This window comes from Tachyglossus aculeatus, chromosome 21, assembly GCF_015852505.1.
Source record: "Tachyglossus aculeatus isolate mTacAcu1 chromosome 21, mTacAcu1.pri, whole genome shotgun sequence".
NCBI lineage: Eukaryota > Metazoa > Chordata > Mammalia > Monotremata > Tachyglossidae > Tachyglossus > Tachyglossus aculeatus.
Window position 1 is genome coordinate 55,797,304 of NC_052086.1, and position 15,340 is coordinate 55,812,643.

The 15,340-nt window shown below is 42.3% G+C and overlaps 1 protein-coding gene across 7 annotated transcripts in view; it reads right to left on the reverse strand.

The window, feature by feature from the left end:
- Positions 1–15,340, reverse strand: part of LOC119942008 (ubiquitin carboxyl-terminal hydrolase 22) — a 106,491-nt gene that overhangs the window by 31,035 nt on the left and 60,116 nt on the right. For 5 of the 7 annotated variants that reach the window (XR_005455344.1, XR_005455346.1, XR_005455345.1 and 2 more), the window contains 2 exons: positions 11,423–11,570; positions 9,931–10,041 (listed from right to left, as the gene is read on the reverse strand). Coding sequence is in view for 4 of the 7 variants with exons in the window: in XM_038762650.1 (XP_038618578.1) it covers positions 9,931–10,041; positions 11,423–11,570 (259 nt within the window). In the remaining 3 variants the exon portion in view is untranslated. The remainder of the gene's footprint in view (positions 1–9,930; positions 10,042–11,422; positions 11,571–15,340) is intronic. The other 2 variants (XM_038762652.1, XM_038762651.1) reach the window with 1 other exon arrangement.

Sequence of the window (15,340 nt, forward strand, 5' to 3'; positions counted from 1 at the left end):
ACATTTACTATGGTGTTCTGCATACGGTAAGTGTTCATTGATGATGAAGGAGCTTCAGTGGCTAAGTTATAGAGCATCTTTTTCCTCCCCTGACACATTTAAACTGGAATTTACCCAGTGTAACAGGAAATAAACGCAGAGGTTGCAAGAAATTGTTTACATTTTTTCAACAAATATTTTCAACTAAGACTGTACAAAAATTTTTGATGGGCATTATTAACACAGTTAAGTTTTCTTGGCACTGCCATTAAATGCCTGGATTAAAAACAAAAAAACCTTTTAATTTAAAAAGGGAACCTAAGGCATTTACAAAATTGCTTTACTTTTAGACTGAGAAGAATGAAACCATCTCCAGACATGCTATGTTTCACTGAAAAATTAAGTTCCGGCTGCCTAAACACATTTTCTTTCATTTGTTTCTTACAGCGAACCTTGGGTTTGTCTATATTTCTTCAATTTCATTTTCTAAAACCAAAGATTTTTCATAGTGGCCTAGTGGATAGAGAAGGGGCCTGGGAGTAAGAAGGACATAGGCTCTAACTCTGGCTCTGTCACTTGTCTGCTGTGTGACCTTGGGCAAGTTACTTCACTTCTCTGGGCCTCAGTTACTTAATTTGTAAAACAGGATTGAGGTTGTGAGCCCTACGTGGGACAGGGACTGTGTCCAACCCGATTTGCTTGTATCCACCCCAGTGCTTAGTACAGTGCCTGGCACACAGTAAATGCTTAACAAATATTACAATTATTATTATTATTATTATTAATAATAATGGTATTGCTAATTAGCCAATTTATTCATGGATAAATTTTATCTGAATTGCGTTGCAATAGAATTCAGGAATATTTCTGATATCCCAAATCTGGGGTTACTATGCCCAAACAACAGATTGGAACAAGGCACAATTAAGAGCTTTTAAAGTTGAAAGATACTAATAATCTGGCCGTTCAATAAAGTGACTTGGTACAAAGGGCCATCTTGTTCCAAAGGTCACCCACTGCATAGGGAACAAGTTGGGGAAGTTCAGCCTGCCTAATAAGGGCTTAACCTCAGACAAGATGGGGTAGCAAGCAACCCACGTAACAAGCTAAGCTAAATCCTAGGCTCAATCAATTCAGATACAAGATATGGAAGAGATTTGCTCTGAAATATGCATCTTTTGTTTTATGCAAAAAAAAACCCCCAAAAAGGTACAAGTTGAGCTACTGGCTAGATTTTTGTTTCACTGCTCTCTCTTTTTGTTTCATTCATTCAATCGTATTTATTGAGTGCTTACTGTGCACAGAGCACTGTACTAATCGCTTGGGAAGACAAGTCGGCAACATATAGAGAAGGTCCCTACCCAACAACGGGCTCACAGTCTAGAAGGACTGTCACAGCAGATGCTGTGGGCCTAGAAAAAAAGCACCAGCTTTGTCTCCAAGTCAAACTTGGGGTACTTATCATCCATACTAGATGTGTAAGATTAAGACATGGGAAAAGTGATTTAGGAGAAAGGCTTCAAGGCTGCTGGCACTGCTTAGTATCCATCTAAACCTGGACCGGGCTTTCATGGGGCACGAGTTCCCAGATGGACCATGGAAAACCTGACCAAATGATTTGGGAAGCAAACCAGGGCCTTACGACATAGCTTCAATTTTGGGCAACTTCTTTGGCCTCGGTGTCTGTGAAAGTGGGAAGGGAGAGAAGTGAGGGATAACAATTCTCTGGCATGCTGGAATGATCTAACTGCTAGTCTGTGTTCTCTGCCTTATCCACCGGGACATGGAAGGTTTTCGAGAGAGTCTTAGTACTTGTCCTCTAAGGACGTGGGTGTGTGTGGGGGTGGGATGAAGTGAGAAAGGGATTGGAGAAGTCAGTGCAGCAGAACAATTCAGCTGGGACCATCCTAATTTGGGGACATTCGTAGATTTTTCTACAGAAGAGGCAACAGTAAACCAGTTCCACATTTTTACTGAGAAAACTCTATGGATACATTATCAGTATGGTTGCAGATAGAAGTGGGGTGTTCTGGGAGAGATTTGTCCACGGAGTCGCCATGGGTCGGAGACGACTTGACAGCATAAGACAAGTAGGTTTTTCTAAAGTTGCCCTGGAAAGCCTAAAACAATCCAGACTTTTCTGTCTATACATTAGGGCTTCTGGTCAGCCTAACTGTAATTATTTCATAAACAAAATATAGCAAAAAATAATTGCAACCAGCAACAAACTGCAGTGGAAATTGCAACGGATGATCTCAAAATATTGAGTTAGGAACTCTTAAGGTTTAATAATAATAATAATAATAATAATAATAGTATTTGTTAAGCACTTACTATGTGACAAGCACTGTTCTGAGCGCTAGGAGGGATACAAGGTAATCAGGTTGTCCCACGTGGGGCTCACAGTCCCAGATGAGGTAACTGAGGCCCAGGGAAGTTAAGTGACTTGCCCAAAGTCACACAGCTGACAAGTGGAGGAGCTGGGATTAGAGCCCATGACCTCAATTTATTATAAGTAACATCACAATGCCCCCAAACCTAATCCTGCCCAGAATCTGCCTAGCCCTGCAGCATCCGTGTTTTTGGTCCATATTCATACAAAGCCAGAAGTAGTTCAAAGCAGCCAAATTAAACATTTCAGTAGGCTGCAAAGATTTGTAATTCCAGCCGTCCACTGGAATAAACTGCAGATATGCTAAAAGCTGCACAAGCATCTTACTCACATTGTAGGTCCCTCTCACAAAGGCCTAAAGTGCAGTGGAGGGAAGAAATGGTGAGGGAGGGAAGTGGAGGGTGAAGAGGAGGGAAGGAAGAGGGTAATGGTGGCATCTGAATCAATTTCTAAGGTGACCAAGGTTGGCTCCTTGCCAGCCTGAACTGGTGCCATGGAGCCTGCCTGGACTGGTATCAGGCTCTCAATGAAATTTAGGTGGGTTTAAATATTCCCCTTTGGTCCTCAAGAGCCCTCCACTCCTATTTCCGGAATTTGGGGGGCGGTGGTGGGGGGCACTGCTTACTCAGGTAGTAGTGCCTGAAACCCTCAACCTAGAAGACAAAAATAAAATTGTCAACTCTGTGGTACTTTCAGTGATAATATATGGATCCCAAAGCTGGACAGTGAAGAAACAGGATAGAAAGAAATCGACTATTTTGAAATGTGGTGTTGGAGAAGGCTTTTGCGAATGCCACGGACTGCCCGAAAGACAAACAAATAGAGTTTAGAGCAAATTAAACCAAAGTAGTCTTTGGAAGGCCAAATGACTCGATTTAGATCAGCATATTTTGGACACTTAATTAGGAGGACTAATTTTCTGGAGAAGACACTAATGCTAGGAAAAGTCCAGGGAAAATGTGGAGGAGGCAGACCATCAGCTAGATGGATAGAGACCATAACAACGATAACGGAAGAACCGTTAGAAAGATTGTGGATTCTGGCAGAGGACAGGACGTTCTGGAGAAAGTATATCCATGGAGTCGCTATGAATCGGAAATGACTCGGTGGCACCTAATAATAATAATAAAGTGAAAACAGAGTTTTAATTAGCAGCTAAAAGATAGCCATTCAGCGGTGAATGGGTGCCTCTGTTACCTATACATCTTGATTAATGGAAATGAACGTTTTGGATGCAAATTTAACTTAGTCCCAGTTCAGGATGGACTATCATGATTAATGGGAAAATGAGTTGTCTCTTCTTTGTACACGAAACTCAGTGTTCATGATTTTCTCTTCCTAGATTGTCCTTAATGCCTGGAGAGGTGTAAAACCTGCTGCTCCTAAAGTGTGGGGTGAGGTGTGGAGTAGGGAAGGGGAAGAGGGGAAGAAGAGAGGGAGTGGGAACATCTGACCCTCTGCTGGGGAAGTAGAAATTTGGCAAAACCCCAAATGTTTGGTAAGACTTTTCATCACTCTTTACCATCCCTCATAAATTTGATTTAAAACAAATTCTGTGCATTCCATATTTATGGAATAAAGAATGCTGTCTTAACCGATATCCAAAATGTTTTTGGAACCTTTTATGAGTCCTTTCCCTTGGAATTAAGAAATTGTTTCTTTGCCAGCACTAAATAAGCTTGTAAACTGGAATGACTCCAGTTCAGTTCTATTCAGACCTCATAAAACTTACATCTGTTTTAAACTTGGCAGGACGTGTTCTCCTAACCCCAACCTGAATGCCTCTTGGCAGTAAGAAAGTCTTTCAGTTCGCCTTTAAAATGACAACGTGACAGTGAAATTTATGGATTTATATTACTGCCAATAGGAAAAGCTCTCAAAAGGTTTCTTAAGTTCTATTTGCAGTTCACTGGTAACATTTTGATTTCAATCCTCTCCATCTACCCCGAGTCCTCTGAAGATGAGACAACGGTTTTTATGAGTTTATCAGGCCTTCCTTACACTGCTGTGGAATGGCTGAAGGTAGCCATTTATTAACCTAAGGGAATGAAAATGTCCCCTTTTCAATTATACACTCGCATATGTTCATTGAGGAGGGAATCTCAAAAGAAAACACTGCACACTTTTTCCACTGAAAAATACATGGACACTACCCATTCTCATCACTTCCCACTACAACAGGTTAGAGGTGAAGGAAACAGTCTTCTATACATTGACAATAGTCAACCTACAACTGAAACAGAGAAAACTAGAAAATTAGTGACATGTACGGCTTTAGGTTAGGTCATTCGGTACTGCATTTGACATTTTCATCCCCTCCCTACTGATTGACAATTTCTTTTAGAGTTTCTGGGTCTTGGGTTCTAATTCCGGCTCTGCCACATTTCTACTGTGTAAGCTGAGGCGAGTCACTTCACTTCTTGGTGCCTCAGTTACCTCATCTGCAAAATGGGGATTAAGACTGTGAACCCCACATGGGACAGGGACTGTGCCCGATCTGATTTGCTTGTATCCACCTCAGCGCTTAGTACGGTGCCTGACACATAGTAAGCGCTTAATACCATTATAGGTTGGTAATAATAATAACAATAATAATTTTGGTATTTGTTAAGCGCTTACTATATGCAAAGCACTGTTCTAAGCGCTGGGGAAGATACAAGGTGATCAGGTTGTCCCACGTGAGGCTCATAGTCTTCATCCCCATTTTCCAGATGAGGCAACTGAGGCAAAGAGAAGTTAGGTGACTTGCCCAAAGTCACACAGCTGACAAGAGGCGGAGCTGGGATTAGAACCCATGACCTATGACTCCTAAACCCGGGCTCTTTCCACTGAGCCACGCTGCTTCTCTAATAATAATGATGGCATTTATTAAGTGCTTACTATGTGCAAAGCACTGTTCTAAGCACTGGGGAGGTTACAAGGTGATCAAGTTGTCCCACGGGGGCTCACAGTCTTCATCCCCATTTTACAGATGAGGTAACTGATGCCCAGAGAAGTTAAGTGACCTGCCCAAAGTCACACAGCTGACAATTGGCAGAGCAGGGATTTGAACCCATGACCTCTGACTCCAAAGCCCATGCTCTTTCCACTGAGCCACGAGTGTTTACTAATTTGTTAGAGATATTGGCCACATTGCCGAGGTTTCTGAGTACTTTGGGGTTGGGGCCAATACTTTTTATTAGGAACCCCCCTGCCCCAATTTTGTATGAATGCGTTGTGGGTAGGGATTGTCTCTCTTTATTGCTGTATTGTACTCTCCAAGCACTTAGTACAGTGCTCTGCACACAGTAAGAACTACTATTAAGCAGGCCTTAGGGGGAAAATTTTTTTACCATTAAATAGCTTGGATTTTGAGTGAATTGGAGACCTCATTGGCCCAATTTTAGAACTGAATGGTATTGAGAATAATTTTTTATAAGAAAAAGTTAATTAAATGAGTTTGGTGCTTTCAACTAAAAAAAGTAGATGCTGAGTTTAGATAAACTTAAAATGGCTATTATAAAGTGGGTGAGTCTTCAAGATGCCCTTTTAATCCTCTCCTAAAAACCCGGATTATTCTGGTCACAATGGTATTTGAGGTAGGAACACAAACTGGGACACAACTCCACAGTAGTGGCAAACCTGATGCCAAATTACAAACCCACGACACTGTATAATAATAACAATAATAATAATGGCATTTGTTAAGCGCTTACTAGGTGCAAAGAACTGTTCTAAGCGCTGGGGAAGATATAAGGTGATCAGGTTATCCCATGTGAGGCTCACAGTCTTAATTCCCATTTTACAGATGAGGTAACTGAGGCCCAGAGAAGTTAAGTGCATACAGTCTTCTAGGGCAGCTTTGGGTGGTTTGGGGGACCCACCCCAGGTGCCCCTGGAGAATCTGGTGGGGCTGATTCTGGGAATCTCTCATCCCAAAGGATTCCATGAGAGGAACCCATTTTGGTTCAGATTCCTTCATCCTTCCCAAGTCCACTGGAATTTTTTGGGAGCCCTGATCCCAGCAACTGGATTCAGCACCACCCCGTTCACCGTAGGGCATCAGGAACACATCCTCCAGACCCCACTTCAAATCTTGGGAGCAGAGCTGAGAAGCTTTCAAATCAAAATGGGTTTCAAGAGTGGCAGAGTGCTTGTCCACAGCTGGTTGGTTCTTAGCCAACCGGGAACTGTATCAATTAAGTAGAGTGGCAAAATAATGGCTTTGGGTCGCGCTGCTTTTGGGATACTTATTATACGAAAAATGGGGGAAAATTACATTTAAGAAATCCAGGTTATTCCATTTTTTGCTTCCTAGAAGTTATGTGTGGGGTGAAATGTTCTTTGCTGCTCTTCTGGATATTTATATTCTTGTAGCTGGGCAAGGAGAACTGCTATTTGCAAGGAAATTAAGAGTGAACTGGGAGACTTCCACATTCCAACTATTCAGGAACAGAACAGTTAGGGAGATGGAAAAGCTGAGCGATGTTTGCACTCAATTTATGAGCTGCCTTTAATGACCAACTTACAATTCTGGCCCTCTAAGTGGGTTGCTCGGCCAAATGCCCGGTTTTGCAGGCTTGGGGTAGTTCTGTCTTTATGATGCAAGTGAGAGCAATGGAAAGAAGTTACTACGGAGTCTGAAAACCAATTGAAAGTTTCAATTTCAGGTCTGAGATCCAGTGACAACCGTGATATGGAAATTGTTTTACCACACTTTCAGTTAATCGCATAAGGCCACACTGTACTGAGTAACTTTCTTCTGTTTTGACCAACTAGACTGACACTGCTAGCTTGTCCCGGTCAAACTACCTGGCTGAGAAAGATTATGCAAAATGAAAGCTAACCATACAACCAGGGCTTCTGGAGGCCTGTGACTGAAATTGAGGATTTTCATGCAGAACAGAGTGGAGCAATTGCTGCTTTGCTTTTTGCTTCCCTCCAAACCAATCCGGAGGAACAGCAAACGAAAAGAATCAAAGACATTGAAAATTTGGGCATATCTTTCTCAGGGTGGGGAAGGAAAGAGCTTAACTGAAACTTAGATTTTCTTCACAGTAGTACACTGCATTAGACGTTAAACCCAAACTATTACCATAACTTTCTATAGATAGTAGAATTTCTATTGTAAAATAAGCAAATAATTAATGGGAACAATCAGGGGTCATCCATTTTTCCCTAGGACCATGGACTCTCTTGGCCTTTCTTGCCAACCCATAATTGATAGTATGTTCCTTATACATCTACTTACTGCTATATGGAATACATATATTCATGAAATGCTAGGATGATCTACCCTTTAACTCCATTTCCTTCCAAAACAAAATAGGATTGTGCCGTTTTACGACTCTAAATAAAAAGACTGCCCCATTATAATTGTTTAAAAATACCACAACCACAACAAAATTTCCAGCTGTCATTTTAGGTACCACATCACCGTCGCATGACCGTAAAATGACATCAATTCCAGTCCACGGAATATACCAAGCTTCACACTCAGGCAAAGAAAATGTCAATTGCATATGCAAAGGAAGAACACTGGAACCCTCTTATGGGGAACAATATAAAACAGTCATAAAAAACCTTGTTCTTCAAAGAATGGACAGATCCTGAATTTGAGCAGTTATCCTGTGCCATGGTGGTAGTGAAAGTGATAGGTGGGGAGGTGGAGTTCCTGAAGAACTCTGTGTTTGGGAAGATTTGTGTTGGGGAACTCACCCTTTGTTTGACGCCACGTGAATGTGCATGACCGTTTCTTCTGACACCATATCGTGCTGTATCCAGACAGACACGTGTTGTTGGAAGAACATTCCCTAGTTCTAGGATTGCATTCTAGCCCAACGTATGGTGAAAACGTGTAGTATGGCAAAACTGACTGTATTTACAGTGTCAAGCCACACTGGCAAGAAAGAAACCACATAGTGAGCATTATCAGTACAGCCTACAAACGTAAGAATTTGACTTGCAAAAACTTTCTTGAAAGACTTCTTAGAATCCTAAAGTGGAACCCAATGGACTTTTAAAAATTGGATGATATTAATATGAATATTCACCTTCATGATCTCCCATTTATTCCCCACACAAATGGCTTTTTATCAGCTAGCCTTTCACTGCAGGGGCTTTCTAAACATCACCATCAGCATTAATTTCAGAATCTACTTGAGAAAGTCACACGAAAGCACTTTGAGGGGGGTCTGAGTTCACTTCTCACGGTAGTATGGTTTGCTTCTCAGAGAGTGGATTAATTCAGGGAGAGAATTAGCGCTTTGCTCACTGAGTCGGAAGGGTTTTGTTAAAGAGCTTAGATGGAATCACGATGTGAAGACTGTTTGATTTCATCTTTACAAATTACTGCCAAAGAATTCACTCCTCGTTTTCTCATCTCTGGGAGACTGATCACTTTTGCACTCCTCTGGCTGCTCAACAGAATCAGAGAGAGGACTGAGAGGGTTGCCTGGAGGCCACGTGGTAGTGGTGGGGACGGGACGGGAGGGGGTTCTGCGGGGACCAAAGTTTCTAAGCCCCGGCTCGGACCAAGTCCCAACTCGCTCCCAGGTGGGATGAAGGAAGACCAACGGGGTCTCGTGACAAGTGTCGCACACGAGTGTCAACCCCGGGGGCCTCGACACTTCTCCGTCCCAGCTTCTCAGCCAACAAACTGCGTCCGACAGACAGGCCCCAGCAGACCCCGAGGTCTGACTCGAGCCGGTTCCGGTCTCCCATCTGCGCCGCCATCTCCCTGCCTCCGGGCGGGCTTCGCCTGAATTGCTTCCGAGCCGCAAGTGTCCAATGAAATCAGCAGTTTGATGATTTGATGGATTCTAACACACACGGATTCAATCTCTATGAAATGAGGCTCTGCCATCTGAAGTGGCCGAAGGTGCCACCACACTGCCCAGCCACGGAGACTCTTGAGCAAAGGAGGAAGGTGGATGATGGCATATTCTTGCATTGTGACATTGCACTGATGGCCTCTTTTCGAAAACAAAAATCTTGTCCTTGTCTAATAGGTTAAATGGCTTACCCCTAGAATGATTTGTCCATTGTTGTTACACGCACTCTACATTCACGCTTTGTACTCTCCGGGGCTACGTAAAGGTCTTCCTTTCATCTCAACTAGTAATGACGATGATGGCATTTATTATTAAGTGCTTACTATGTGCAAAGCACTGTTCTAAGCGTTGGGGAGGTTACAAGGTGATCGGGTTGTCCCACAGGGGGCTCACAGTCTTAATCCCCATTTTACAGATTAGGGAACTGAGGCACAGAGAAGTTAAGTGACTTGCCCAAAGTCACACAGCTGACAATTGGCGGAGCCGGGATTTGAACCCATGACCTCTGACTCCAAAGCCCGTGCTCTTTCCACTGAGCCATGCTGCTTCTCTAGTAAAGCATTGGTCGATAGGACTGACACGATGGGGTTGTCCTTCACCCCACTATGCTACAGGGAACTGTAGATTCTTATTCCGTATCAAGAAACACCAGCAGCGTTCACCTTTTGGGGCTGTAAATCAGAATTTCCTGAGTTAACACTAGATACATTTTGCACTATTGTGGAGAGGAACCGAAAAGCCTTTTACCTGCTAAGTTCATGATCCTGGGTTTCCCCTGTACTGCTGATGGCATCATTGACGCCAAAACAACGTTGGCAGTTTTATTCCTTACATTGTCCTGATGCTTTGCAATATCAACTATAGCAGGAAAAGCAAAGAACTTTGAACTCTGGTATTGGCAGAAAAAGAGCAACTGATCCTAAGAATTCTGCTTTACATTTGTCACTTTAAGTGTATTTTTACTGTACGGAAATTAGGGATTTGAAGTCTTACAGCAAGAGCTGTTTAATTCACCCTTTAAAAAAATGTGTTTAAAAATTCTAAAGCAAATGAAGTCAATCCCATAAAAAAGAATCCCAGACCACCACCAAACCACCCAAAACTACAAAATCCATTAAAACCCCCATTCATACTGCTACCGATGCAAATTAGGCACAAGCACACAATTTCACACACTGCAGGGTCCTCAACTTCAGGAAGCCTGAACTTTTGACACTCACCACAGCACCACACTGGAAAATAAAATAGATAAAAAGACCTCAAGAAGCCTCATGCAAGCAGATTGTAACCTGATTTCCAGAGTCATTTCTGACTCAAAGACAATCATAAAAGGGCACGTTAGTGCCTCAAAACCAACATGCTTGCTGTTCAGTGTGGGTGAGGTGGCAGAGAGAAAGAGCAACTTGGCTGCTTTCAAAAGAAAACCAAGTAAGAATTTACAGAATATAATTTAGGGTATGGGTTTTTTTTAAGGTTTTACTCAATTTAATCAGATTTCTGTCTATCCTCCGAACGTTAAAAAAAATTAGGTTTAAACCCTTAACAGCGGAAAAAAAAGCAATTCAAAAATGTTAACCCACACTTTTATTCTTGAGGGAATGGGCAGCATGCTGGTCAGCTCTGCTTAGCTCTTACATTCACGTGAGCAATCTTTTCCCTTCAACACAGAGCCCTCACTTCTAAATCAAGATTTGGATGAGTGCCAGAATATGATTCTTTACATTCAGCAAAGACTGACAACATCCTCATTTATGCCAACAGGTAGTTGGGATGAAGGGGGTTTGTTTAAGCCAACTGCATCACTTGCAAATGCCAGAAAAGTATATTACGGCCAAAGAAACCTTGCAATGCAGATGTTACTACATGTGACTCCTAACGGCTAAAATGAAGCCCTCGAACCTTTGAAATCTTAAAAGTTTCAAACCCCTTTCACCCAGACAAAAACTAAAATGACATAATTGCTCCCTAGGCTATATTTAACCCCTCAAATCCATATCTTTACTGTCACGTGAAACAGAAATTTCCACATGTTCTTATCTCCCTCTCCTCTTTTTACTTTTCATGACCATTGGGCACTTATCCAGGATAAACTGCTTCGAGCACATGAAAGCACACCGCTCACCGTTCACCAGCACACCTTACCTAGACTCTTCTTTTCCATCTTGAGGAAAAGTTCCCTTTCCCGAATCCCAGCAGAAGCAACGGGACAAAATGAATTGCTAGTCACAGGCTGGCTTACCTTTGCAATGTCTGTGAAGCACATCTAATGCAGCAATGAGGAACTCGTGTGCATCCTGTTGCTCGTACCCTGCTAAATGTCGTGCGTGCGTCCATACCAGGTGCAATAACCTATATGGAATGTGAGGAGATCGGTGCCCAGAGTAAAACTGCTCAAAGAAAAGAAAAATTTACAGTGAAAATGTTATACTTTGCGCTCCAACCATAAACATGTAGCAGACCGCCTGGAGTTAGGGTAGCTAGTTTGTTGGTGGAAATGGTTTCACATTTAATTTTATCATAAACCTAAAGTAGCTTGCTAGACTGAAAAACATTGGACATTTTAAAATTTGATAACTTTGGTATATCCCTGCTTCGCATAGCCAGTTTGCTCATTGAAGTAGATGAGTCTGAGTAACGACTTGCTTCTGTGCACTGCCTAAATACAGTAATGAAATCAGCCAAAGTAACAAATGGTAGGACGTACAAGTCTGTGGCAGAGGGGAGCCACAACTAGCTTGATGTGGGCAGGAAACATGTTTACCAACTCTGTTGTATTCTCCCACGCACTTAGTGGAGTGCTCTGCGCACAGAAAGTGCTCGATAAATACCACTGATGATGATGATGATGATACGCTTATTGAGAGCCCAGTTTGAGACATCCTAAGAGAACCATGTCTACCTTAAGGGTGTGGGTTGAGTATTTCTGCTGAAGTTATCTAGAGGCCCCAAGGCCCGTGGGTAACATTCCTGGGCATAAATGCAGCAGCTAAAAATCACCTTAAAAAACCTTCCCAAAACAAATGAACTTAGAAGGCATGTCAGACCTAAAAGAGTCAAAAGTATGGTTGAAGTTAATTTGGACTTGAATGTCTGCTTCCCCATAGAACTTGGGTTCAAATCTTTATATTTTTAATTTTTTCTGTAATTTATTTTAGTGCTTACCTCCCCTGCTAGAATGTAAACTCCCTCATAGCAGAGATCATTCCTTCTAATTTCACTGTACTCTCTTTTGCCACAAACTCTCTCCATTCAGTTCCTGATCATGCCACTTGCATCTCTATAGGAATGACCTTTTGTTTACAATAGTAAAGAAATACAACAGGATTCCTGAATCATCACCCTTCCCTTCCCCTACGTTCTTCAAATACGTCTTTCCAAAAGAGTCATCTCCAAACTTGCTGTAGCTCCTACAAGTTGGGTTGCTGAAATTTTATAAGACTCTCTTCATGTTGGGAAACGAAATACCTATCAGCCTTCAAAAACTCTGTTAGTCTCATGACTTTGAATACAATTTTTTACTTCAAGAATGTACTGGACCTATTTCCCTTGGGCTTTTTTTCACCTTTTTTTGAAATCCTCAGGAGAGTAGCACAAATTAAGCAAGAAATGTTAGTCTCGGGGGATGTGGAAGACAAAAACTGGCATTAAAGAGAAAAAGAGTCAACTGGTTACCATCTTTGGAATCAATCTTGCATGCTACCCACTGACTGTCCTACAGAGAGGATTCTTTTCCTGGATAACACTGTTCTCCCATCAAGGAATGATACTATTGCAGCCAGACATGGCAAATGTCTTCTATAAATAAAGGGATCAATAGGTAACTCAGATGCCAAAACCAATGACAGAGCTGCTAAAGCACTGATGTGGTAATTGAAATCTGCTGACGCAGCTGCTGTTCAACATAATTCAGGAAACTGCGGCAATAAAACTTCCCTGTCCTGTCACTCCCGGCAATTAGTCCCACAGCACTCTGGTCATTTTAACCAATAGCAATCTCTATAATTACTCCGATGCAGACACCAAATGGCAGCAGATTTTACGTTCTCTGGGGTTTCATTAAAGTGAAAGGAATCTAAAGAGCCCTGTCAAAGTACTGGCTGCCCATACATGGAAACGGGAAACCCATCCAATCAGGAAACCGTTAATTGCGAGCACTCTATTCACCTCACATCTAATAAGATCACGGGTATTTTCCTTCCCTTACAGGTGACTAGGCTACACCTTGCAAAGAGAAGAGATACAGATTTTCGAGAAGTATAATGAAATTACGCACACAAATACATTACTTTGAGTACATATGGTTGTACTTTGAACATTTCATTCAAGTGTCCTAAAAAAAACTCCCAACAATCAGCTTCAAGCCTTTCCACTAATCACCGTGCCATAACTACCTGCTCGGCTGCTATTCCCTAACTCGCTCAGTTCTTCCTCAAATGTTCATCACCCTCTACCACTCCACCTTCATTCAATTGTATTTATTGAGCGCTCACTGTGTGCAGAGCACTGTACTAAGCGCTTCATCCCCTCACTCACGCTGTTCCCCTGGAGTTGGAACTCCCTCCCTCCCCAAATCTGGCAGGCCACAGCTCTCCCCACATTCAAAGCCTTTCTAAAATCCCACTTTCTCCAACAAGCTTTTCCCAATTGTCCCAGCGCTCTAAAAACTTGGCTGTCTCCAGCACTTACAGATTTATTCTGGGATGTTATTCAATTATTTAGTTCAACTACTCTCTTTGTAAACATTTTTATGACTGACTCTCCTGTTAAAATGAAAGCTCTCTGTGGGCAAGGGAACCTGTTGCTTCTTTGTGTTGTACAGAACATTATATAAATCCAATAAATACTACTGCTCCAGCTCAGTTACACCCAACTTCAATTTCTACTAAGTGTGTGAGGGGAAAGACAATCAACTCCCAGGCAAGCTTATGGCTGCATGCAGAAGTTCTTAAAAAACAAAATAAAACAACACAGCAGGTTAGTGAAGGCCTAAAGATCTTCTGTGTACTGAAACATATTTAAACTTCTCAGTTGATTCCTCTGATTCAGATAACGACACCACTAGGAAACATCAACCAGATTGGGGGTATAATTTAATCCGGCTGTTCGGGACATACTAACTTGGCTAAATTTGAGATCATTTCTTAATGAAAATCTTGATGCACAGATCTAATCCTGGCTCCTCCACTTTGGTGTGTGACCTTGTGCAAATCACTTAACTTCTCTGTGCTTGAATTACCTCATCGGTAAAATGGGGATTAAGATTGTGAACCCCATGTGGGAAAAGGACTGTATCCAACCTGATTAGCTTGTGTCTCTCCCAACACTTAGAACACTGCTTGACACGGTAGTAAGTGCTTAACAAATACTATCATTATTAAAGATCACTAGTTATCTATTAGTGTTGTCTACAAGCAAGGTCAGAATACCCAGAAGCCTTCAGGCCTCTGCCTGGTCATCCTTGGGTAAAGTTGCATCTTTGGCTGCATCTTTCATTCATTCATTCATTCATTCAGTCAGTCAGTCAGTCAGTCATTCAATCGCATTTATTGAGTGCTTACTGTGTGCAGAGCACTGTACTAAGTGCTTAGGAAGTACAAGTTGGCAAAATATAGAGACGGTCCCTACCCAACAACGGGCTCACAGTCTAGAAGGGGGAGACAGACAACAAAACAAAACAAAAGAAAACATGTGAACAGGTGTCAAGTCTTTCCAGAGGATTGTCTGCGGGGAGTGGCAGTTCTGTGTCCCTAACCCCACCTAAAAGAGGTGGAATAGGTGGAATGTCACCTATTCCAAAAGTGTCACCCTGGAGGTTCTCCCAGTGGCATGACATCTTTCCAGCCTCTTGAAAATTGATGGGCCAAACTGCCCTGTAATGGCCAAAGTTCCTGTTTTACTCTAGTCCTGAGAAACTGGAGTTTAAAGCAACTCTGTCATTTGGCACAGAGCTGGGGTTCTAATTATGGCTCTACCACTTTCATTCAACCGTATTTATTGAGCACTTACTTTGTGCAGAGCACTGGACTAAGCGCTTGGGAAGTACAAGTTGGCAACATGTAGAGACGGTCCCTACCCAACAACGGGCTCCCAGTCTAGAAGACTTGCCTGCTGTGTGACCCTGGGCAAGTCACTTAACTTCCCTGGGCCTCAGCTCCCT